Source organism: Panthera tigris, chromosome A3, assembly GCF_018350195.1.
Source record: "Panthera tigris isolate Pti1 chromosome A3, P.tigris_Pti1_mat1.1, whole genome shotgun sequence".
In the NCBI taxonomy this organism is placed as follows: Eukaryota; Metazoa; Chordata; class Mammalia; order Carnivora; family Felidae; genus Panthera; species Panthera tigris.
The window spans coordinates 69,462,603-69,486,731 of NC_056662.1; the positions used below are offsets into that span (position 1 = coordinate 69,462,603).

The 24,129-nt window shown below is 33.6% G+C and overlaps 1 protein-coding gene across 19 annotated transcripts in view; it reads right to left on the minus strand.

Annotated features, from left to right (window-relative positions):
* Positions 1–24,129, minus strand: part of NRXN1 (neurexin 1) — a 1,119,427-nt gene that overhangs the window by 948,530 nt on the left and 146,768 nt on the right. The window contains exon 6 of one of the 19 annotated variants that reach the window (XM_042981366.1): positions 22,921–22,933. The exons of the other annotated variants lie outside the window; for them this stretch is intronic. Coding sequence (XP_042837300.1) covers positions 22,921–22,933 — 13 coding nt within the window. The remainder of the gene's footprint in view (positions 1–22,920; positions 22,934–24,129) is intronic. 19 annotated transcript variants of the gene reach the window in all.

Consider the following 24,129-nt stretch of genomic DNA (forward strand, 5'->3'; position numbering starts at 1 on the left):
GCATACTACCGCAAACAGAAACAGAGTGATTACTTACCTAAACACATCTGTCCAGGGGGCCTCCTCCTGACTCCTCAGCAGTGTCTGGGTTCTGACTGGTCAAAGCACTGAGTCCTAGATGTTCACTGCCCCTATTAAGACCTGTACTTGGGAGTTCTTGAGACTCTGTTTTAAACACCTGCTTAGATGGCTCACTAAAATCAACAGGGGGGTTTTACTTTCTCACTGACATTGTGCAAATGTTTGTTCACTGAGGGGAAATGGCTGAGAGGGACAGACGGAGAGCTGTGAAGAAATTAAAGGACCTTTAATGGATTAAAAACAAAAAGCCATTCTGCTCTCCAGGGTGCACATTTATTTAGCTAGATTTGCTTAAAAGTATTCTCAAGTTTCCAAATTCAGTAGCCCAGAATGACTTTAAATGTTTTTTTTTTTCTGGTCTGTTGGTGAGATATGCCTTTGTATGATTATTTTAATGATGATTATCTATATGGTAATTGCAATGTAAAGCTAATATATAAGTATGGCAGAACATGTGAATGAATTATACAAGTCAAATGTTTCCAGAGTATTTTGAAAAAGCACTTTGGCTACATTTTTAAGTCTAACTAAACACTCCTACAGACATAAGAGTTATTACTCTTTGGCAAGATTCATAAGAATGGGTAAAGTTAAAAAGAATGACTTTCTGATAGACTTCTGACAGCAATTAATTTTACAAGGGACACATTTATATCCTAAATCCCCCCAAAACACTTTTTAACTACATAACAAGATGCACTTTTTAAAGACAAATACTTCCACTAAAATTTATAATGATCTGAACTGTAGAAGAAATACAATTAAATTGCTTCTTTACAATTCCTTTTTACAAGGTAATTTAATTGCATTTTCCCCAAACCATGAATAATTTTCAGTTATTGTTTAGGTTTAACAAGAATTACAGAAACAGAGTCTTAAAAGTTCTAGTTAAAAGGGTATTATCAGAGTTTATTGTTGAGGAATTACAATTGTTATAGACCAATGATAATATTTATGTTCTTTTTTCATACTTGGTTCTACAAATGCAAGCCAGAAATTAGGGAAGATTCATTGACAACATTTTACTTCCATTGTGGCAACAATTTTCCTTTCCTGGTGGTCGGCTGAGGAAACAGTGGTTTATCTCCTCCCCGTTCCTCAGTATATACTTTTGCCCAAAGAATTCAAAGTGTAGCCATAAAAGCAAGGGAAAGAACTAAAAAAGGAATTAAAAAACCCTTTATCATCTTTGATAAAAAAAAAAAAATACTTCCTAAATACCGATTCGGGAAACCCATTTCTAAGGCAAAAGGATGTAGTCCTAACATGTAAAATAACTTAATATTCAACAATGCAGAAATTCCTTTATAGTCAGAGTCCAGTCTTCTTTAGGCTCACACAAACCTATATCACATCACCTTTCCATTTTAAATTGACAAGATATTATACTTTTCCTAGTGACATGTGATAAATTTCTTGCTATAGAAGAACTCTTCAAGTTTAATAATAAAAATCAATAGTCTCAAAGAATTTAGATGACCCATCAGTCCTTTCTTTTGGGAAAACAAAAATTAATTTATTCTAATGATCTTCTTTGAGGTTAAAGGGCTGAAGTGATGAAGAACTATTAGGCAATATCTTCGGGATGACAGAATTACTATGGTTACCACAACAACCACCACCACAACCACCATGATTATTTTAATTTTCTCTTTTTAAATTTTGCTAAAAACAGTTTGGGAGAAAACACTATCAGTTAAGGTATACTGATTTAAAAGCAAACCAGAAAAGAAAATCAGCTAATCAAATAAATATTAATGTAAATTACTTTGAGGAGAGAGGAAGGTTAATTCCACATATAAGAACTAATATTCAAGTTAAAAATTCAAGTTAAATCCACTTTTAAAGGACTCTGACATAGCACTCTGACCAGTTTTGGAAGTTTAATTAGTGATGTAATTATATCTACAACTACTGATGACACAGACTAGAAATTCCATATTAATGAATTATAATAAAATTTACTTTAATTAGTTAATTTATCTAATTAAAAGGTACTTATGTCACTAGAGTCTGAATTCCATAAGTTCAGGAACAATGCATTATACCCCTCATGTCCACGAAAACCCAAACATTCTTAGCCCTTTTAGGAACTCAACATGTGTGAATTGATTTGAAATTTCTAGTTAATTGACAACATAAAGCATTAAACCTGAAGGAAACATTTTAATAAGTTAATTAAATACATTATTCATTAGTTTAATAAACAATTCTGAGCACCCACTCTGGGCTAGATACTATGATAAGTTTTGGGAATTCAAAAGTGAGTAAGACATTTAAAAGTTCTTTGGCTTTTAAAATAATTTCCTATAAACTGATTGTAATTTCTATGTAATTCTAGGTACTTAAAATGATACTGTGATTGGATCTTTAAATATTATAAAAATTTTACTCAGAGGGGTGCCTGGGTGCCTCAGTATATGTGCTGGCATATCAAATCTGTGTGAAGTTTGGGGATACATAATATAGAAGAAATGAATAGTCATTACTCTCTAAATTCCCAAATTTCCTAGTATAGTAAATATTCATTTACAGTGGATCCAAGTAACCTTAAGCTTTGTCTTTTAAACTCCACCTACCCAAGCTTCAATTTATGGAGTCAGCTTTGACTTCCCCATTCTACCACAACTTCCATACTGAATAGAGTTCATTCAGCCATTGAGTCTCATTTTGTAGATAAACATTCATATGGGTTTCTAATTTAGTCCTAATTACTGCTCTGCATTTACAACTTATTATGCTTTTGCATACATCTCTCAGTGTAGGCTTTTCTTGTCTCTGTCTCCAAAAGTCGACTTCCTATTAGCATACTTTGGGCCATGTAACCCATCTTCTGGCCCAGCATCCTCTTTTCCCCTTCTCTCCAATAATTGGAATCCCACTTGGATACTGAAGATGTTTTCTCCTTTCTCTGAGCTTCAAGGAGAAGCTCTCCACCAGTCCTCCATTTCACTCATCACATCTTACACAGGACCATTTGTAATCTGTATCTGTATACTTCACTTAGTCACCAATACTGCAACTATCTGTGGGTAATACCTATGCCTTGGACCTCTGTAGATCATCCCTAGAAGTTAGTACACTGATGTGGATTAAGTCAATTTATTTTGTTGAATGATGTGTTAATGGTAACTTGAGGGCAGAGTATAATTTGAAAGTGTATTCTGAACATACACACATTGTAAATATAGTGTTAGTCATATATTTTATTGAAAAATTTTAACTCTTCAAAATTAAACATTTATTAGCAGTATATAGGATAAATGCCTAGTAATTAGAAAGGTCTATTAATTAGGGCTTTCATTTTCTAACTATTCTGAAACATACCAAAAATATACTGAAATTATCTCAGGTATATATGCTTGGTTTAATTCTAAACAGGAGTGTTCTCCTTTTTCTGACCTAATTTTTATATGTTATCAATTCATCATTTAAGATGAGTTGATCTTGTAAGTTTGAAATTTTGCAAAACAGGAAGTTTTTTTAAAGTCCCAAACTGTCTTATTTATTTATAATTTGACTTCCTTTTAACTTAATTTGGATATGCAGGCTTTAAAATGGTCTTACATGGTCCAGAATTACACAAAGTTCTAAAATACAGCAGTATCCTTTTAAGCAGGACTTTATAAATATGAATAATAAATTATGCTGAATAAATGAAATTATCATTAATTCAGTTTGTGAGAAATATGTAGGTATATGTCACATTGTTAGATATGGGTGTACCTAAGGACATCTCTGATATAATTCCAATTTCATATTTATTTAAATTGTCTTTATCTTTTCCATAAAGGACTTGGAGAAAGGAAAAAATTTTTAACATGTACAGAGTCTTTAAAAACATATGGGGAGCTTTAAAATTCTCAGGAGGGATGGTGCAAAATAATTTCCAAGCACAAGGATTTCCTCAGTTTGAACAGAGATGTCACACTCAATTCCTTTATTCACACATTAATCCAAATATATTAAACACTCATTACATTCCACACATAAGGAATTATACTATTCTTAAAAAGCTCTTTGTATATAATGTTCTAGTTCAGTAAGGAACTCCACTTTTATTTCTAATAGGCCTACAGCATGCTTATGTTTTTTTTTTAATAAAAGAAACTCATTTGCAGTGTAGAGAATTTTAAAATTTTAGAAAAAGTGTTAAAAAAATCTCATAACCACTACTCAGAGATACCTACCCTTAACTTTTTCACACATTTCCTAACTTTTCCTCTGATGTGTTTATGTGTCACATAAATGGGTTATTATTCTCTGTGACATTTTTATATTTCTTCTCTACAAGGAGTCTTTTATTCAAGGAATAGTCTCTACTTCATAGAATGCTTTCCACTTAGTGGGAGAGATAGAGATGAGGCCAGAAGATTAGCTAAAATAAAATGAGACTGTATGCAGTATAATGCACATATACAGAAAGATCCGTCCATCAGTCTGATGAAGCAAACACAAATGCTTGAGCTGAAGGTTGAGGAGTGTGCCAAGAGACCTCTGATGGGGATAGGGGATAAGAAAGAAAGTTGTTGGACTGGATACCTTGGATCTAATGGATACGTTAGAGGTGCTACAGAACTACCAGTACAATGGTAGAGTACTTCTGGAGCCTAAGGGACAAAGCAGAGGGTGTTACAGCTATGTCTTGCTAAGTAGCTAAATCTTTTGTCTAGGCTGGTGCACAAGAAAAAAAATTACAATTAATAAGAAAGAAAATATAACACTCTCATTGCTGATACCCTTAAAAATCCCCCTCTTTATCCACTCCAATGCCCAATATGAGTCCCTTCCAATCTCTACTTTAAGTCCCCAATGCCATAGGGCTAGAGACTATACTATCAGAAGCTTGAAAGACTTTGGAGGTGACCAATGTTTTATCTACAGTGAAACCTTGACAACGTTAAGATCTAGTGCTAGATGCTCAGTATAATCAGGGTCTTGATGATGATAATAATAATAACAGTAATATCATTTAACTCTTAAGGTTGTTATAAGGGTCAAATATGGTAACATTTGTTAAGTGCTAAGAATGGTGCTTGGCACATAATAACACTATATACATTGTTGTTAAAGTCAATATCCCCAAAGCATCAGGGGGGAAATGTTAAATAAATATAAACATACAAGCAAACAACAACAACATAGTAACTAAAATTCCTGCTATAGAACACAATCCATGTGTTTTGAGGTAATTGCCAATTCATTACACAGTTATTTCTAAATGACTTCAAATCATAAGACTTATCAATCTAATACTATTTCTATGGATGAATTAAAAAGGTAAAGCATCCAAGTTGATTATAATTGAACTCATTTCAGGTCTGATAATTTTGGCAGTTTTAGAGTAGGAAAATACAGAGGTTCTGAGTCATTTATGAAATGAAGGGGTCTGTGCTTTGAATTGCCATAGCCTCATTTTAAAGAACTTGTAAAAATGCTCAGAAATATTTGCATTCTAGAATATTTTTGGCATTATATAAAAGATGCTTAATAAACTGCAAAAGATTGAGTAATTTTTCAAAACACCCAGACTGCAGCTGTTAGGTCATTCTTATTCCAGATATTCTATATTGTACATGGAAGAAAAACCCCACAAGTATTTTTTCTGTATTTATAGCCAAAGGCTGGTCACTGGAAATTTATGACACTCTGCAAAAAACAATGCTGACCTTGCAAGTGCCTCCAAGAAAAGAGTAGATTCAGAATCCATTGAATGAAATCAACTTGACTCCAGCCTACCCCACCGGTTTGTGACCTAATTTTTAAAAAATTCCTTAATTCAATATATAATAAAGCTCCCTGAGGGCAAACAATCTGCCTCTTGTATGTTTTCCTGGAGCCCAACATAGTATTTTGGCACATTACACATGCTTAATAAGTATTTGTTAAGTTAGTTAAAAATAAACACAACCAATAGCATCAACAAAGCCTGTTTTGTATTAGAGCATCAGATGTTTTACAAAGAAATCTTAGCTCAGATGTCATCCTTATTTCTGACTTTCATTTATTCAATATTTCTAAAAAATTTCTAAGAAATAGGTAATTCTACTTATTTTTTTTTCCTAGGACAGAACCTTAAGCAGTTTAAACATCAAAATAAACACTTATCATGATACGAATTCCATGTCACATGATTTGTACACAGTAGTTATAATTCTCACAAGCATTCTGCAAAATGGATACTTTCCATCCCTATTTTATAGATGAGGACACTGAGGCACCAAGTGCACATAGTTCACATAGGGAAAAAGGGACAACTTTAGGATTCTGTTATTCTACTTTTTTTTAAATGTTTTTGTTTTATTTTTGAGACAGAGAAAGAGCATGAGTAGGGGAGGGGCAGAGAGAGAGGGAGACACAGAATGTGAAGCAGGCTCCAGGCTCTGAGCTGTCAGCACAGAGCCCAATGTGGGTGTTGAACTTATGAACCTTGAGATCATGACCTGAGCCAAAGTCGGATGCTTAACTGACTGAGCCACCCAGGTGCCCCTGTTCTTCTGTATTAGCTTTGAAATCATCTTACTGCTTAGGATCTTGCCTTGAGAATATATTTTGATAAAATGTGGTATAAATGAATCCTAAAATAAATGTTATATCCCCACCCCAAATGAGAAGGTGCTAATAAAGTATTTTATTCCTTTATTTGTTCTAGTAAGAGATCATCTCTCTCTTATTTCCACAGAAGGATGCTTAGGAAAAGAAAAAAAAATCCTTAATACCATCAATGGAAAGAAAATGAATCCCAATCAGTTCCCTGTGGGGCCCTTCCTTGACAGGAATGGACACTCTGACCACTAACACATTGCTACCATTTTGATTTCTTGAGTCCGTTAAGCAGCACAAGAATCCTTTACATTTTCAAATACTATGTTGAGAAGCGGGAATCTGTGAGCACTAAGGAGGTGTCTGTCAAATGCATGTTAGAAATGCATATATCTGTAAGAAAATTATCAAATGGATGGAGTTAAATATTGAAATTGGTAGGACCCCAAATATAAAGTATGTTAAAAAGCCTTGTCAGCTGTTCATACCAAAAAAAGGGGGTATTCTAGATTAGTATATATAAAATATTTTTATACTAGCACATTTTGTACCCAGCAGTTTTCTTTTAACTAGAAAATCCTCTAGTAATAACAATCTCTTCACCAAGACAAACTTTCTTAAGTCTCTTCATTGTTGTTAATTTCTTGTTATGTGGAGCAGATTTCCTTGGCATTACTATACAAAATTTTGAATTAAATAGAACTAGGCTATCCCCAAAACTTAGTATATCTGGAAATACTAAAGTTCTATTAATGTAATCTCCTTAAAAATGAGATATTCTGTGAAAAAGCTGACTTAGCATATGATAGTTCCTCAATAAATGTTAATAATTATTGTTGTTATTGCATTATTATTATTATTATTATTATATTATTATTATGTCCACAAAATCAAATCCCCATGCTAAAATTCAGCATCATTCTTCCAGTGCTTTCCTCTTTATAACTTTCAAGTTTGCTGTTGGGAAATAAGAATCATACTTTATCCCTATCAATTACATTACATCTTGAAAACCAAGTTGCTCAATACTGATTTTGATTTTACTTTTTCCAGTCACTTTGTACTGTGGGATTCTGGTAAAGGTTAGCATGGGACCAACAGAACCAATAGAACCAACAGAACCAACAGCTCGATAGCTAGGGACAAAAACCCCAGGAATTAGGATTCTGAATTGGCTGATGGTTAAACTAACCTAATGGGTGGTGGAAGCAAATAACAGGTGAGTTAATTTTTCTACTTCAGTCAAATTTTATTTCATGTTCATAGAATTATTCAATAATAGCCCAAAGTTGAAAAGATGACAGACTTTGCAAATTTAGCACCAACTGCAGCTAGACCCAGCCCAATCTAGAGTCCCAAAGAATTCAAATTCTAAGCAGAAGGCCTTGCAAGTGGATGGAAGCTTATAATTCTGTGTTGTTATTTAGATAGTCTAATGTAAGCCTGACTCCTTAAAGGTTGTGTGTATTTGCAGGAATAGAACAGAACTAGTAAAACTAAGTCTCCTTTTCCTGCCCCTCTTGGATTGCAATTATTCAGTGGGAAGGCCTCGTCCCAACTAAAGATCCCACAGTTAAAAATGTTGAAATGTAGAAGTGTGTATGTGTATGTGTGTGTGTGTGTATACACACACACACACACATACACATACACACACACACTTTTTTTTTTGGTGACTGTAAAACTCAGCTTAGCCTTAAAATAAATGAAAACAAGTTTTTTTCTATTTGATGAAAATTTGGCAAAGATTTTTTTTTCCTTAAAGCACTTCCAAAAGTGTGTGACTTTATTATAATAATTAAAAATTCTACTCAGAAAGTCACAAAAAATACTATGGTCCAGTGATGGGAACTACTATTTCCAATATTTTTATACTTTAACCAAATGCTTTACAACTAAAATTCAATTAAACACAACAAATACTTTTTAATATCTACTATATATCAAGCACTGTAGTAAACATGAGGAAAACCAAACAGATAACGCTCAGTGCCTGCTATAAGAACAGAAATATTCACCTTTTGGTTTTCTTTGATATTTCTTTGGATATATTAAATTCACATTATAATACCAATATTTGTTCATGAGTTCCCCATTCCTTTTAAAATCTTCTTGTCACAAAACTTAAAGTAAGTATCTACAATTTTAATGAGATAATATATGCCAGTTTATCACAACTGATATATTTCCAAAAATCGCCCGCCATCTCATCATTTGCCTACCATTCGGCTTTCATATGTCCAAGCAGTAACATGGTGGAAGAGACACACATTGACTTTTTATGTGCTTAGGAGGCAATTAAGCTTATTCCCAATGAATCCAAGGTATTAGTGTGGTGAATGAGTCCTAAGGAGTATATGTGACGTGCATTTAAAACAAATGTGATTCTTTTATTGGCCAAAGAGTGTTACTGGTTAAATACCATAATACTTTTTTTAAAAGATTATTTATTTATTTTTAGAGAGAGAGGAGTAGAGAGGGAGTGAGAATTCCAAGCAGGTTCTACATTGTCAGGGCAAAGCCCAACGCAGGGCTTGATCCCACGAACCCAGATATCATGACCTGAGCCCAAACCAAGAGTCGGATGCTCAACCGACTGAGCCACCCAGGCGTCTCTGTTATACTTTTGATAGATTTATTTACTTCCCCTTTTCTCCCTCCACACATCCACAATAGTAATTTTCACATTTTGTTTTTACTGAAGTATTCAGATTTCATTTTAACTAATTTGTCTCTCTTTTCCCATTATAACTTAACAAACTCATCTGCAGGATATTGCCCTTGTTGACTGTTGTCTTGCTTGATTTAACACCTCCCAACACACACACACATAAACATGTCTTGCAGTTATTTTTCTCTACTGGTTCTTGTAAACAAACTAGACCAAGGCTTGACTGTGGACATACCAAGACACTTTTCCACTCTGGGCTTAGTTCTTAGCAGGTCAGTTAAAGGATGGTAGAGACCATAAAAAATTCTACCTTAAGAGCTGAACTTTTTGTTCTGCCTATTCAAATGCTGAACTTCTTTCCAAACCCAGATCAAATTCCACCATCCATCCCCACACACCTTTCCTAGATCATTGCACTCCAGTGTTTCCTTGTTAGTTTGAGTTCTACATGCTTTCAGTCTTTGACAATTTAACAGATAATTATATATATGTATATGTATATATGTATATATATTTCTATATGATGACCTATTATTGTTTTCTGAATTCCTATTTTGCCCTTCTGCTTAGCCTGTAACTTTCTCGAAAACAAGGTGATGATTATATTTTATTTAGAGCACTTGAATGATAATAAGCATACAGAGTTTTAGTAAATATATATTGATGACTGCCTCATATAATATCACACTCATAAAGCCATGAGTGAAATTTATTATATAGTTAGCAACAAGCCAGAGGGTACTTAGCAAAGTCAGGTTCTGTAGGAAGAATGAAAAATCCAAGAACATTGGAGAATTAGTTTTCTTGGCAACAATCTACTGAGATGGAGCCATATAGGCATTCTATAAATGTTAACTGATTGTGATCAACATGTTTTACTTCCAAGAATTCACATCCAACCAGCCGCCACTCCTCTACCTCCAATGTTAGATTCCAAAAGGACTCTAAATCCGTTTTCAAGGTTTGGCTTCCCTGCTTCTCTAAATTCTGTTTTTGAAGGTAGGAGGCATCGTGGTAGTGAAAAGAGATACTGTCTTAAATATATCAAAGTAATACAGTAAGTGCCTGAAAACAAGGGGACTTAAAAAGTTATTGTCAATAAGAATCAAAAACAGGAAAAACAAATGCTGCCTTTGGCAAGTTCAACATTACCAGAGTCCACTCTTGTTGCTTCAAATTTTCATCAGTTCCAGCCCCTCACCTGCCCTCTTCCCTGCCCCTGCAAACGCATGTGGGGATGAGTGACATTTTGAATTTCTCCTGTGAATAGATAGCCCTGTGGAGAAACGTTATAAATTTTAGCAGGTGCACTGGGTTTGTTTTTGATGTTTATTTTTGTTTTGTTTTGTTTTTCATCAAGTAGTTTCTCTGCTCAATTGCTGAGCCTGACACACAGAAGTTACTTCTCCTTCCCTATGCCTTATAGCTCTAGACCATGTGACACAGACAGCAGTTCCTGCTTTGTTTTGTTTTATTTTTCCTTAATAGAAATACACATGGGCTTGCTATACTGGCTTTTCATAAACACTGTGTGTCTAGAACTCCAAGGATCTCAGGAGCTACCAGCCCTTTAAAGTGATGGAGCTATAAGGATTTAATTAAGGGAAGATGTAAATACACATACATATGTACATGTTTCCTTTTATGCCAACCACAGAATCCAACAAATACTATGGCTTACTAGATTGTGCCTGTGAATCTTTCATAAGATACACTTGGGGGAAAAGTTCTCTTCAGAATAGCCTGTGCCAGATCTATAAATTCATCAGGTAGGTTTTTACTTTCCTCCAAAATTTTGAAGTACAAAGAAATATTTTAGTGGTGCCATAAATACAACATTTTTACAAAGTAGGTGAAAAACTGTTCATGTTTATTTTAGAGCACTGTAATGGTTAATGCTACATGTAACTTGACTAGACGACGGTGATGAGTTATTTGGTCAAACACTAGTCTAGATGTTGCTATAAAGGTGTTTGCAGATGTGATTAGCATTTACAATCACTTGACCTTAAGTACAATGGATTACCCTCCATAACATGGGTAGACTTCTTCAAGTCATTTGAAGACCTTAAGAACAAAGACTTAATCTTCCCAAAGAAGAAGGTCTTCCACTTCGAGACTGCAACACAGAAACTGTGGCTGAGTTTCCAGCCTTTAGATTCAAGACTGAACCAACTCTTAGATAAATCTCCAGATTGCTGGCTTACCCTAGGGGTTTTGGACTTAACAGCCTCCAACTGCATGAGCTAATCTCAGTTTCTCTCTGTGTCTCTCTCTCCCATTGTCTCTCCCCACTTCCTTTCTATCTATATCTATATCTATATCTATATCTATATCTATATCTATATCTATATCTATATCTATATCTATATCTATCTATATCTATCTATGCCTCTGCCTAATACACTCTCTAAACCCAATGTCTAAAATAATCTGCATATAAGCAAGCCAAGGCAATTTTTTAGTTTATTTGCAGTTATTACTCATTATTTTAATCTCTCTGTTACTGTGTAAGGCTGGGTGCTAGTCTACACAGTATGATTTCAAACCTTTAGCACCCAGAAAATATCTTATTTTCCCCATAGTGTTGAAATTGCTTTCATAAACAGGCAAATCTCTTCATTTAATAATCTAAGATCAGCCATATGATGTTATATGCAGTACATGAAGGTATAAATCAAAAGACTAAGGTCGGATGGAAGTTCCAGGAGGGCAGGTAGGACTTACTTGACAAGAAACTCTTTCCTAGGTTTGTCTATGGTCTACTCTATGAAGGGATAAATATGTAATTAGAATTTAGTTTCCACTGTTGCTTTTCTTGTTATTCTGAAGTGCCTTGGGTGTGCCTATAGGCATCTGTGGATCTGAATATCTGTTACAGGAAAAGAATCATGTCAAATTGTGTTGGAATAGAATTAAAAAGATGCAAGGAGGCATTCTTTTACTTGCAACTGATCTCTGGCATGTTCTAAGTTCTGCTATGCAGGAGTCCACATAAATTGGGCTATGGGAGAAATAAAAATACATTTTTCAACATTGGTTAAAAGATGCCTTCTGTCCCAGTACTCTGCAATAGCAATAGAAAATGAATTCCAAAGACATGGAAAACAATGACACAGACAAATAGCTCTCTTTGCTACAATTCTATAATTAGATATGGGAATAGCTATAATATCTGCTTTACAGTTAAACCACAACACATTCAAAAAGTAGAGGAGTTGTTTTTGTTTGTTTGTTTTTAAGTAATCAACCAGAGATACAAGATGAGAATTAGAATGTTTTATAAAAGTATTTCAACATTTATATGGGAGCTCTTGGGGGATTTAATTCCACTAACCTAGTATCAGGCCACTTCCCTATATTTTCCTCTGGGCAATGGATTAGGAGTAGTATTCTGAAAGACTGAGATGATACTACATTTTTTGCTGAACAAGTAAAATTAACTAAACTCAAGGAAAATAAAGGTATCTTATAGACTGGCATTAGCAGTATTGATATTTTACATGTAAACCTTCGTAATTCATAAGCATTGGAATATACGTTCCATTATCTACTTTTTAATTTTTTAAATATTTTTTATGTTTATTTATGGAGGGGGAGGGGCAGAGGAAGAGGGAGACACAGAATATGAAGCAGGCTCCAGGCTCTGAACTGTTAAAACAGGACCTGACATGGGGATGTAACTCACAAACTGTGAGATCATGACCTGAACTGAAGTTGGCTTAAATGACTCAGCCACCCAGGCGCCCCTATAAGTTCCATTATCTATTATTGTATGTCCCACAGAGCAATGCAGAGGACATGGTAGGCACTCACCAATATTTGTTGCATGAACAAGTGAGTACTTTTTTTTTTTTATTTTTTAAAAATTTTTTTTTAACGTTTATTTATTTTTGAGACAGAGAGAGACAGAGCATGAACGGGGGAGGGTCAGAGAGAGGGAAACACAGAATCTGAAACAGGCTCCGGGCTCTGAGCTGTCAGCACAGAGCCCGACGCGGGGCTCGAACTCATGGACTGCGAGATCATGACCTGAGCCGAAGTCAGATACTCAACCGACTGAGCCACCCAGGCACCCCAAGTGAGCACTTTTTAAAAAGAGGATCTCATTTAATCCTTTTTATGGTTTCTGAGGTTCTTTATATTTCAAATAAAGAGATTTGGCTTCAAATGGTCAAGAATTTGCCTTAGGTCACATAGACAGCAGATCAGGCATTCTACATTTTATTTTGTTTTCAGAATAACAGTATATCCTTCCTAGACACAAAAAAAATGGAATTTGACAGTGATCACCGATTTTGAACTTTGGTCTAGAGAAACATAGTGAAAATAATTCTGTGGATCACTCAAGGAAAAAGGTAAACTACATGAAAAATCAATACAGAGATGTACTAACTTGAACCAAGCGAAAGCTGCCACAGATATCAAGTTTTAAACAATGCCTTAATAGGCCCTTCTTCATATAGTTATGACTGGAGAAGACACAAGTTGAGGCAAGATATATTGCCAGGAAACAGATAAATCAAGAGATGTACACCAGATTTGAAGGCTAATTATAGATTATTAAGTAATAGCCTATTATCAGCTAAATAAAATAAATGCATTAAATCAAGCTCAAAACTTGATTCAGATAAACTTATCTGAAGTTGTCTAAGAATAAGCCAAAAGATATTTTTCAAAAGTAAAGACTGGCAATCTGAGAGTCCTCTCTGCTTAAAAGCATAATTCATTAAAATCTCAGACAGATACATATTACCTAATCTTAACCATTTTCCGGAAGTTTTATTTACTTTTTTGGCAATCTACTCCCCTTCTTGCCTCTAAAAGCAGACCGTCTATTTGCCTATAATACATTCTGTTGCAAGATTGTGTTGCAAGATTTCTCCCATGCTCTTGCTTAAAGAAATAGAAGAGTACTGAATAATGTTTCTAGCAAGCTAAATACTATTTAGCCATAAATTTTCTGAAATACAGCATTTTCCTTTATTTTGGTTGGCCACTGCTACTTTTCCTATGCAATATTGGTAACTAAACATTAAGATGTCTTTGTTCTCATTATGCTGATGAAAGTAGGAGTAAAAACAATGAAATACTACTAATTCCATAAGAAAAGATATAGAAGGTTTTCTCTGTTAGCACAAGACTTCTGAATTATGAAAAACAAGGTATGGGCAAGATCAAACAAGGCTAGGAATGTATTAGACTCTAGTTTGAGTTGGGGAAAATTAAATCTATGCAATAATTAATAAGCCAAATAATGACCATGGGATTTTATGAAATTAAAAAATTTTATGAAATTTTCAGTAAAGGGTAATGATTTTCAAAAGAAAACTATTACTAAATGCTATAACAGATTCTTGAATAATACACCCTCATGCACTATAGCATCCACCAAAAGCATGCATCATTCAAAACAAAACAACATTTCCATGAAAAATGACTTATAACCTTATAGTGGAATTTATGTTTTTCTAGACTTATAACCTTATAGTGGAATTTATGTTTTTCTAGACTCTGAATTTGATTAAACTGCCTAGCATATCGAAAACCAATTTCTTAACATTTCAGTATATATATTCACTTATACATTTCCTTTCTTTATGTAAAACATCGGGTGATATTTTCTCACTAAAATCAGACACATTTATATCAAACTTAAGACCATCATTATGTTTGTGTTTACTGTGCTGCTCTGGTGAAATTTTGAAAGTATACAATAACTTCATTTATGAAGTTCCTACCATTTGTCAGAGTTTTATATGCATTATCTCTTGCATAAAATACTGCTTTCAGTATTTTAGAAGAAGAAAATAAATTTCAGAGAGTTTAAGTAATAGCAATAGTGACATAGCTGGTAAATGATAAAACTGATTAAACCATTACTTATCAGTCTCCAGTGCAATTTTTTCTCAGGCCACCCAGAGAGAAACAGCAAACTATTAAAGGCTTTAGAGGTACTCGGTCTTACACAGGGAGATTGAACGCCAATTCACTTACCATGGAGTTATAAAAGAACCCATGTACACCCACAGTATTTTTATGGTCACCTTGAGGAGTGTTCCAAATTCCTGAAACATAACCATCTTTGGAATTTGGGAACAAGAAATTGGAATTCACAGGACTTTGAGGGAATTCCTTAAACCCAAGTTAGTCTGTATTTTTAATAACAATTTTTGTGTTTTTAAATAATAGTAAGTGGCCATGAAAACCAGTATTTCTGTGACAGGATTATAAAAAGTTTTAGAGATTTTCTGTAAAAAATATGTATACATATACACATATGTATACACACAGTTTTTTATTTATTATGAGCAAACATATTGTGGTAATATTACATATTTCAATAACATAAAAATACACTTACCTGATACAGATATTTAATAGAAAACTTTAAAAGAAGAGAATATCAACACAAAATATACTCAGAAAAAATTTAAAATTGTAAAATAATATCATAGCTATTTAATATCTAAAAGCCATCATTTTAAAAATGATACTTTAAAGTACACAAACTAATTGCTCTGATAGTCCTGATCTTTGTTTTATTATAAATATTCCAAAATAGATTTTTTTTTCATTTTACTTTTAGTAAAAGTGACTTTTAATCTACTTAAGAGTGAACCCAAAGTAATGTTCAGCTTGGGTATTAAGTTATATGTTGCTTTGTGTAAGCTCATTTCCTCTTTGAATACCATATATATATATTTATATAATATATAAATATATATATATTATATATACATATATATAATATATAATTTATAGCTCTTCCCTGATTTTTGTTTCACTGTTGAAATCAAGGTTGCTTTTGCAAAATTCAGGTTTTAAATTATTTTCTGATTTTACACTGAAGTTGTCCACAACAATATTTACATCTTCTCCTTGCATTTTGTTTGTTAAAATATTTATAAACAGTGATAGCAAGTAGTCAAACACTCGAAAACATCAGCGAACATTACTGAGTAGTATTCAAATAATATAAAATATGGTTGTCTTAGCAAAGTTAACAACACTGCACAGATCAAGTGCAGAAATTGCCAATTTAAGGACATATTTTGCTTCCAAAGCTTTTTATTCTCGGAATATCATTTTTAGGATTTGCATAAAGTATTATACAAACATATTAATATTTATTTTATTTGAAAGCATGAGTCACTGTTAGCAGAAAACAGTATCATAAGCATACATTTATTACATGGAAACACTTATAAGCAAGATGTGTGATCACTTCATGAAGTGGTCAGTTCTCTATGTGCTCTTGTCCAGTTCCTCATGAAGTCAACCTTAACCTTCTACTCCATCTGTTAGCATTTCCTAATCTTGCTTCAACTTGACATCAGTGGATTTCCTCAAACCAGGTATATCTCTTTGTTCACTGCTAAGCTCTTAAGTCTCAAGGGAGAATGATACTTTTTACTAGTTGTTCTGATTCTTTAAGTGTTTTTGTTTTGTTTTGTCTCATTTTTCTTTGTGTGTACATAGAATGTGGGATTAGGAAAAAAAGAAAAAACAAACATTTTCTGAGAAAGATAGGAAAGAATTCCTTCATGAAAAAAATGGACCTCAGGTATGTTATCTTTTAGTTTTTCTTTTACTGAGACTTGAGAAAAACTACCATTGTTACTTACATAAATCTTTAAAAGAAATACAGTATCTATCTATCTGTCTATCTACTTATTTAATTTATGAAGAGAAAATAAGATGAGTTTAAAAATAAATCAGTCTTTTGGAACAAAGGAATTTCAAGAGATAGTTACAAAAGCATTCATTAATATTATAAAGTAACAATGACACGTTACAATAAAAGCATGGTTTCCACAGAATGATTAGTTTTTGCAAAACATTACAATTGAATGGATTTAGGTTGATATGCCTTCTCTAACATATACTATCATTTAAATTTTTGTTTAGGACAGAAATGAACTGCTATATATCTTTCCATGGAGCAGAGAGACGAAATTCAAATTACATAGACAAAGAGATGGCATATTTTAGGTCCTGGATGCTCAGTATGTTGGCTGGAGGATCCTGGCACTTAGTTGGACTACGTTTTTCTAACTTTGGATCTAGATGGGACCATGTGACTAGTTTTTGACTGGAATATGAGAGAAATGTGTGTCATCCCTGGGATGATGCAGTTAACAGCAAATATGCCTTCTCTCTCTTTTTCTCTCTTCTTCCTCCCGCCCCCACCTTTCCCCCAACACTTTTGAATCTCCTCTCTCTCTTCTTGCCAACCAGATAGTATGGTCCAGCAAAGGATTCTGAGGCCCTAGGGCTGTGTAGGTCATGAGATGGAAGGAATCTACATCCCTGAATTATGGACAAAACAGAGCCTGGTTACCAACCTAAGTATATCCCTCTCAACCTTCATTGAACTATCATCACATAAGTGAGAAATAAAACTTTCTTGTATCAAGCCATTGAGTTTTGGAGCTGATGGTTATAGTAACTGGTGTATATTATTAGCATATGTTGAATGACAGAGTAATAAACTCTCAAGGAGAGAATTTAATTTATATCAAGATTTTAAACTTTAAGGGAATATTTAATTAGATTGATTTTATGGTTGAGAAGTATCTCATGTTACTCTGACTGTTTTTGATGACAGAAATTTATAGGAATTAAAACATATGCTGCTTAGAGGAAAGCTTCCTTAACATGATGAAAAATACTGACAGAAAAACCCCCTACACACTCATATTCTACGGTGGAATACTGAAAATAAGAATGTCTTTTATCACCACCTTCATTCATGACATTATTGGAGGTCTCAGTGAGTATATAATAAATTAAAGAAAGGAAATAAAAAAGCGTAAGGATTACAAAGGATGTAATAAAACCGCCATTATTCATATACAACTTGATTATATATTTAACAATCCAAAGATTTACAAACTATTAAAATTAATGATGAATTTGGCTAACTTGCTGAGTATAAGGTCAATATAGCAAAATCAATTGTATTTCTGTTGACTAAGGCACTCTTAACATTATCCTCAGCTTGACTTCTTCCTGCCTCAAGGCCCCTGACCTCCTTCTCATCTCTGCTCTAAAAGAACCCAGATGGTCTAACCACAGAAATCTCTCTGTTCCCTTTTCTTACGGCATTTGCTTTAGAAAACTTGTACATGTAAATTATTCTGTTGCCTTTTTGAGAGGTAAATCTTTTCTAACACTTCTTATCAGATTTACAACTCAGGGTTATCTTTCTCAAGGCCCTGAAAGCCAATCCACTGAAATGTAATCATCAAGGAAGATACAGACCCTATTTCCCCAACTGTGTGAGAGCTGGAGCCTGACTTTGGCAAGGTCCTTGCTCCACATTGTAAATAAACCTCCAGTTACGATATGAGAAAGTTTACTTTTCCTGTAGGGAAGGCCAATTAACAAAACAGATGACCTCTGATGATCCCACCCCAGCTCTTAAAAACCCTCCAATACTTGGTTTCAGTGGAATTGAACTGAGACACCTTCTATCCTCTTTCACCTGTTGCAATAACTTTGCCTAGTTTGCCTAGCCTTTTTGATTTTGTCAGGTTCAGTTTTTCTCTGACAGTATAAACTAGCAACAAATAGGACTGAAGTTTAAAAATACCATTTGCAACAGCACCCAAACTGTAAATATTAAGACTAAATCTTCGAAAGTTATGCGGGACATTCACACAAAAATCTAAAATAATTTCTGATTGGAATTTTAAAAGTGTGATATGAAATACCATGTTTATGTACTGGAAGATTCAGTAGTATAAAGGTATAAGTTCTCCTCAAACTCATCTATAGGTTTCATACAATCCCAATCAAAATCCCAAGCAAAACATTTTGTAGATACTGATAAGCTGATTCTCAAACAAAAGTTTGAGACAAAGTGCCTAGAATAGCTGCTAGAGCTGCAAAGAACAAAGCTGGAGGACGAGGATGTGTCTAACCAGATAACGATCATCTATTATATACCTATAATAATTAAGAACTATAATGTTGACACAGAATTAAACAAACTGACCAAGAGAACAAAGGAGTCTAGAAATACTATATAATATATATAATACATACACTATATATATATGTTAACTTGATTTATGACAAAGTCAACGCTGTAATACAAAAGGGAAATAAATGACTGACAATCTCTTCAATAAATGTGCTAGGTCAACTGAATATCCCTATGGAAATATTTGTATGTGAAAGGTATGTGTGGTGTGTCAAGATCCCACACATCTGTATCTTTAAAAAAGAAAATATAGGGGATCAAATATTTCTATGGCCTTAAAATAAGCAAAGATATCATAAACAGCTCATACTGTATTAACTAATAGAGAAAGAAATAATGTATTGCAACTGTTGTAATATTAAGAATTTCTGATCATTAAATGATAATCTTAAGAGAATGCAAAGAGGGGCACCTGGCTGGCCCAGTCGGTACAGCATGTCACTATTGATCTCAAGGTTGTGAGTTCAAGCCCCACATTGGGTATAGAGCCTACTTTAAAAAAATAATGAAAATAATGAAGAGTGAAAGGAGAATTTTACAAAACATGTGAGTAATATCAGGAATACATAAATCAGTTTTGAAGAATGCAGTAAAAAAATAGAAACATGAACAAAAACTTTGAATGTATTAAAGTGGATACTCAAATGGCCAATGAACAAAGAAGAAGGTGTTCAATATTCAACTTCGTTAGTCTTTAAGAAAATGCAAATTAAGGGGCACCTGGGTGACCCTGCCAGTTAAATCTCTGACTCAGGTCATGATCTTATGGCTGTAGGAGATCAAGTCCCATATCATATGCTCTCTCTTTCTCTCAAAATAAATAAACATTTAAAAAGAAAAAAAAAGAAAATACAAAGTAAAATAATCATTAAATGTAACCACATATCCATCTAAGTGGCTACATTGAAAATTACTTTAATTATGAAGTGGTGACACAGATGTGGAGTAATCAGAACCCTATGTCATTTGGTGATAGTGTAAATTGGTACAACTACTTAGAAAACTGGCAGTATAGACTAGACCTGAATATCTACAGATCATATGGCTTCAGACTCCAGACTTATACAAAACAGAAAATGACAAGAAGACATTTATTAGAATGTTCAAGGCATCACTATTCATTGTAATCACAAAATGCACACTACCTAAATGTCCACCAATAACAAATGGACAAATAAACTGTGATTTAGCCAATCAAAGGAATACTATACCTCAACAGCAATGATGATTTACAAATATAATGTTAAATCAAAGAATCCAGACACAAAAGCATACTCTGATGACTACATATTTACAAATTTCAGATTCAGGCAAAACTAGTCTGCTTAGTTAGAGATCCACAAGTATATAGCCTTGAAGAGACACCAGTAAGGAGTGCTTCTGGGTGCTAAGAATGTTATCCCTCTTGCTAGATGGATGGCTGTGCTCAGTTTTTGAAAATGCACTCAACTTTATGATAGGTTCGCCTTTCTGTATGCATATCATATACTTCAAGGATTTCTGGGTGGCTCAGTCAGTTAAGCGTTCAACTCTTGATTTCAACTCTGGTCATGATCACAGTTGGTTAGAATGAGCCCTGCGTAGGGCTCCATGCTGACAGTACAGAGCCTGCTTGAGATTCTCTGTCTCCCTCTCTCTCTGCCCTTCCCTCACATGAGCCCGTTCTCTCTCTCAAAAACAAATAAAGTTAGATAAATTAAAAGTAAAATTAAAAAGAGATAAATACAAATCACAAAATATATTATTTTAAAACCTTATGGAAATTAAAATTTATGGTGTGAACTAGCAAGAGTTTACAAGTCAAAAGGTTAAAAATTTTAAAAGAAAATAAAACTCTTTAGAAAAAACACTTTAGAAAAATAACACAGCCACCTATGTTATGCAATAGATATAAATTGACATATTTTGTGATAAATGTTATTTTCTCAACAATGTATCATTCAAAGCTATTTTGATTATATTCCAATTGATCTTGAGTCAGTAATGGCTTCTAGCAATCCAAATTTTCCTATGCCAATGCATATTTACCAGTACCTAAATTAGGACTTAAACTTGAGAAATTACCTTTCAAATAAACCTGTTTATATTATTCCAGGTTTTCATTTGTTTTTTTGTGGGTTTTTTTTTTTGCCTGTTTAAACTGTATTTATTTATTTTGAGAGAAAGAGAGAATGAGCAGGGGGAGGGACAGAGAGAGAGGGAGACAGAGAATCCCAAGCAGGCTTCAAGCTGTCAGTGCAGCGCCCAACATGGGGCTCGATCTAACCAACTGTGAGATCATGACCTGAGTCAAAATCAAGAGACACTTAACCAAATGAGCCACCCGTGTCTCTCAAGTGTTTCCATCTTCAAAGCAACTTCAACTGAAAACTTCTACTAAAAAATGAGTCATTACTGTATTTACTTTTGAAAGAATTTAACCTGTCTCTTAAATAATTGGTTTGTCTTCTTCTCTGCTAGAATACAGGTACAAAATAAGTGAAATTATAAATTGCCTCCAGAGCTTTTAAATAAAAAAGTCTATGGGCGCCTGGGTAGCTCAGTCAGTTAAGCGTCTGACTTCAGCTCAGGTCATTGGTCTCACAGTTCGTGGGTTTGAGCCCCGCGTCGGACTCTATGCTGACAACTCAGAGCCTGGAGCCTGTCTCAGATTCTGTGTCTCCCTCTCTCTCTGTCCCTCCGTTGCTCATGCTCTGTCTCTGTCTCAAAAATAAATAAACATTAAAAAAATAAATGAATCTAGTGATTATCCTAGCACAATGGTTTAAAAAAGCAAATCATACAAGAACAAAATATGAAAATCTATTTTCTTTATTTCCCATTCATTTTTTCTAGTGACTACTTCTTTTCTTCTCTGTTATTATAAAAAATAAGTTAAATGAAAAAATAATGTTAGGTAGAAAATTAATATTTGGCCACAAATGTCAAATTATCAGGAATATACCTTTTCCCCCCATAATTGTCAGAAATATTAAGCATATATTTCCTTTAGCATGTACATTCATTTCATAATATTCTTAAAATTATTTTATTTCTTAAATGGGGATTTTAAACTTCTAGTATAGAGTCAATATTCAGTAAATACTTGTTTTCACAGATTACCTAACATAAAATATTATGTCACAGAAAATGAATCTTTGTAAGTAGATTTATCCCTGGATTACAAAACAGTAAATGGTTACATCAATGTAAGAAACATGTAATAGGTTTCCATTTGGATGAGTGGAGGGCTTTAGGCATTTCATATTTTGTAACATCAAATCTGAGTACTTTATGGCCAATCAATGAATTCTCAAATAAACACATGTGAAGCATCTAAGGATTATTTCAGTGTGTTTCAGTAGCACAGCTAGGTAGCACCAACTAAATAGCAGTTGTGACTTACATTAGCTGAAGTTTTGTTCACCATATGTCTGGAAGACTGTTGAATCTATGACTCAGCTCTAAAAGAAGTCATCAGCTTTGCAATCATTCTCAAACAAGTGTGAATGAGCTGGATTTGGGAGGTGATAAATTAGGAGTTACTGAAACTTTTGGGAAAAAAAACCACACTTGATGTTTATGTTACCACTTTCAACAAATAAGCATACACAGTTCTTCCAAACAAGACAAATAGGTATGTTAAATTGTGAACCCTCTACATTATTCTAAATTAAAAAGTCTCTCCTATGGTAATTAAAAAAGAATAAGGCAAGTCTCTACAAACAGGTAATCAAAGATATCTTCCAGTTATGATAAGTGAAAAAAAGTAAGTTTCAGAACAATATATACTACAGGACTCAATTTTGTTAACATGAGTGTGTGTGCATGTGTGTATATTTGTATCTTCAGTAATATTTGTGGAAAGTACAATACAGAGTTTTGAGACAGGATACATGGAAATAGGATACTCTTTCTTCATATAATTCCATATAGTTTGAAAATTTGAAATAAAAAATCACTTTTATAAGTGGCTTAAAATAGGTAATTTGTATAGATGGCAATACTTTATACTTCTGTTTTCCCGCAATTTTTCTTTCTGAAGTATTTTTGACTACTTCTATGTATTTATCTTACTTTTTAAGGTTTTTACTGTGGTAAAATACATATAAAAATTTGCCACCTTAACAATTTTTAAGTGTACAATTCTGTGGCATTCATTACCTTCAGAATGTTGTGCAATCGTAATTATCTATTTCCAAAATACTTTTTATCGCCTAAACAGAAACTCCATAACCATTAACAACACCTCATTTCCTCATTTCCCCTCAGCTTCTAATAATTTCTAATTTACTTTCTGTTTCTATGAATTTGCCTATTCTAGATATTTAATATAAGTGGTAACAGAGTTTTCACCAAACTGCACACCGCCAAACTCTTTTCCCCCAAAACTGCAGCATTTTACATTCCCACCAGAAATCTAAGAGAATTCCAGTTTTTCCACTTCCTTCAAACATCTGTTATTTTTCCATGTTTTTGGACCACAGATATTCCAGTAGATATGAATGGTATCTCATTGTTTTATTTGCATTTTTCTAATAACTAATGATGTGGGACATTTTTTTTATGTGTTTTTTGGCCATTTGTATGCCTTCTATGGAGACATTTCTATTCAAGCACTCTGTACATTTTTAACTGGGTTGTAATTCTGTTGTTATATTTTAGGGACTTTTTTATATTTCCTGGATATTAAAGTCTTAGATACATGAGAAACAAATATTTTCTATCATTTTGCAGTTTGTTGGCTCACTTTCCCCCCTATTTTACTGATATATAATTGACATATATACACTGCTTTCACTTTAGGTGTACAATATAATGGTCTGAGATATGCAGATGTTGTAAAATTATCACCACAATACAT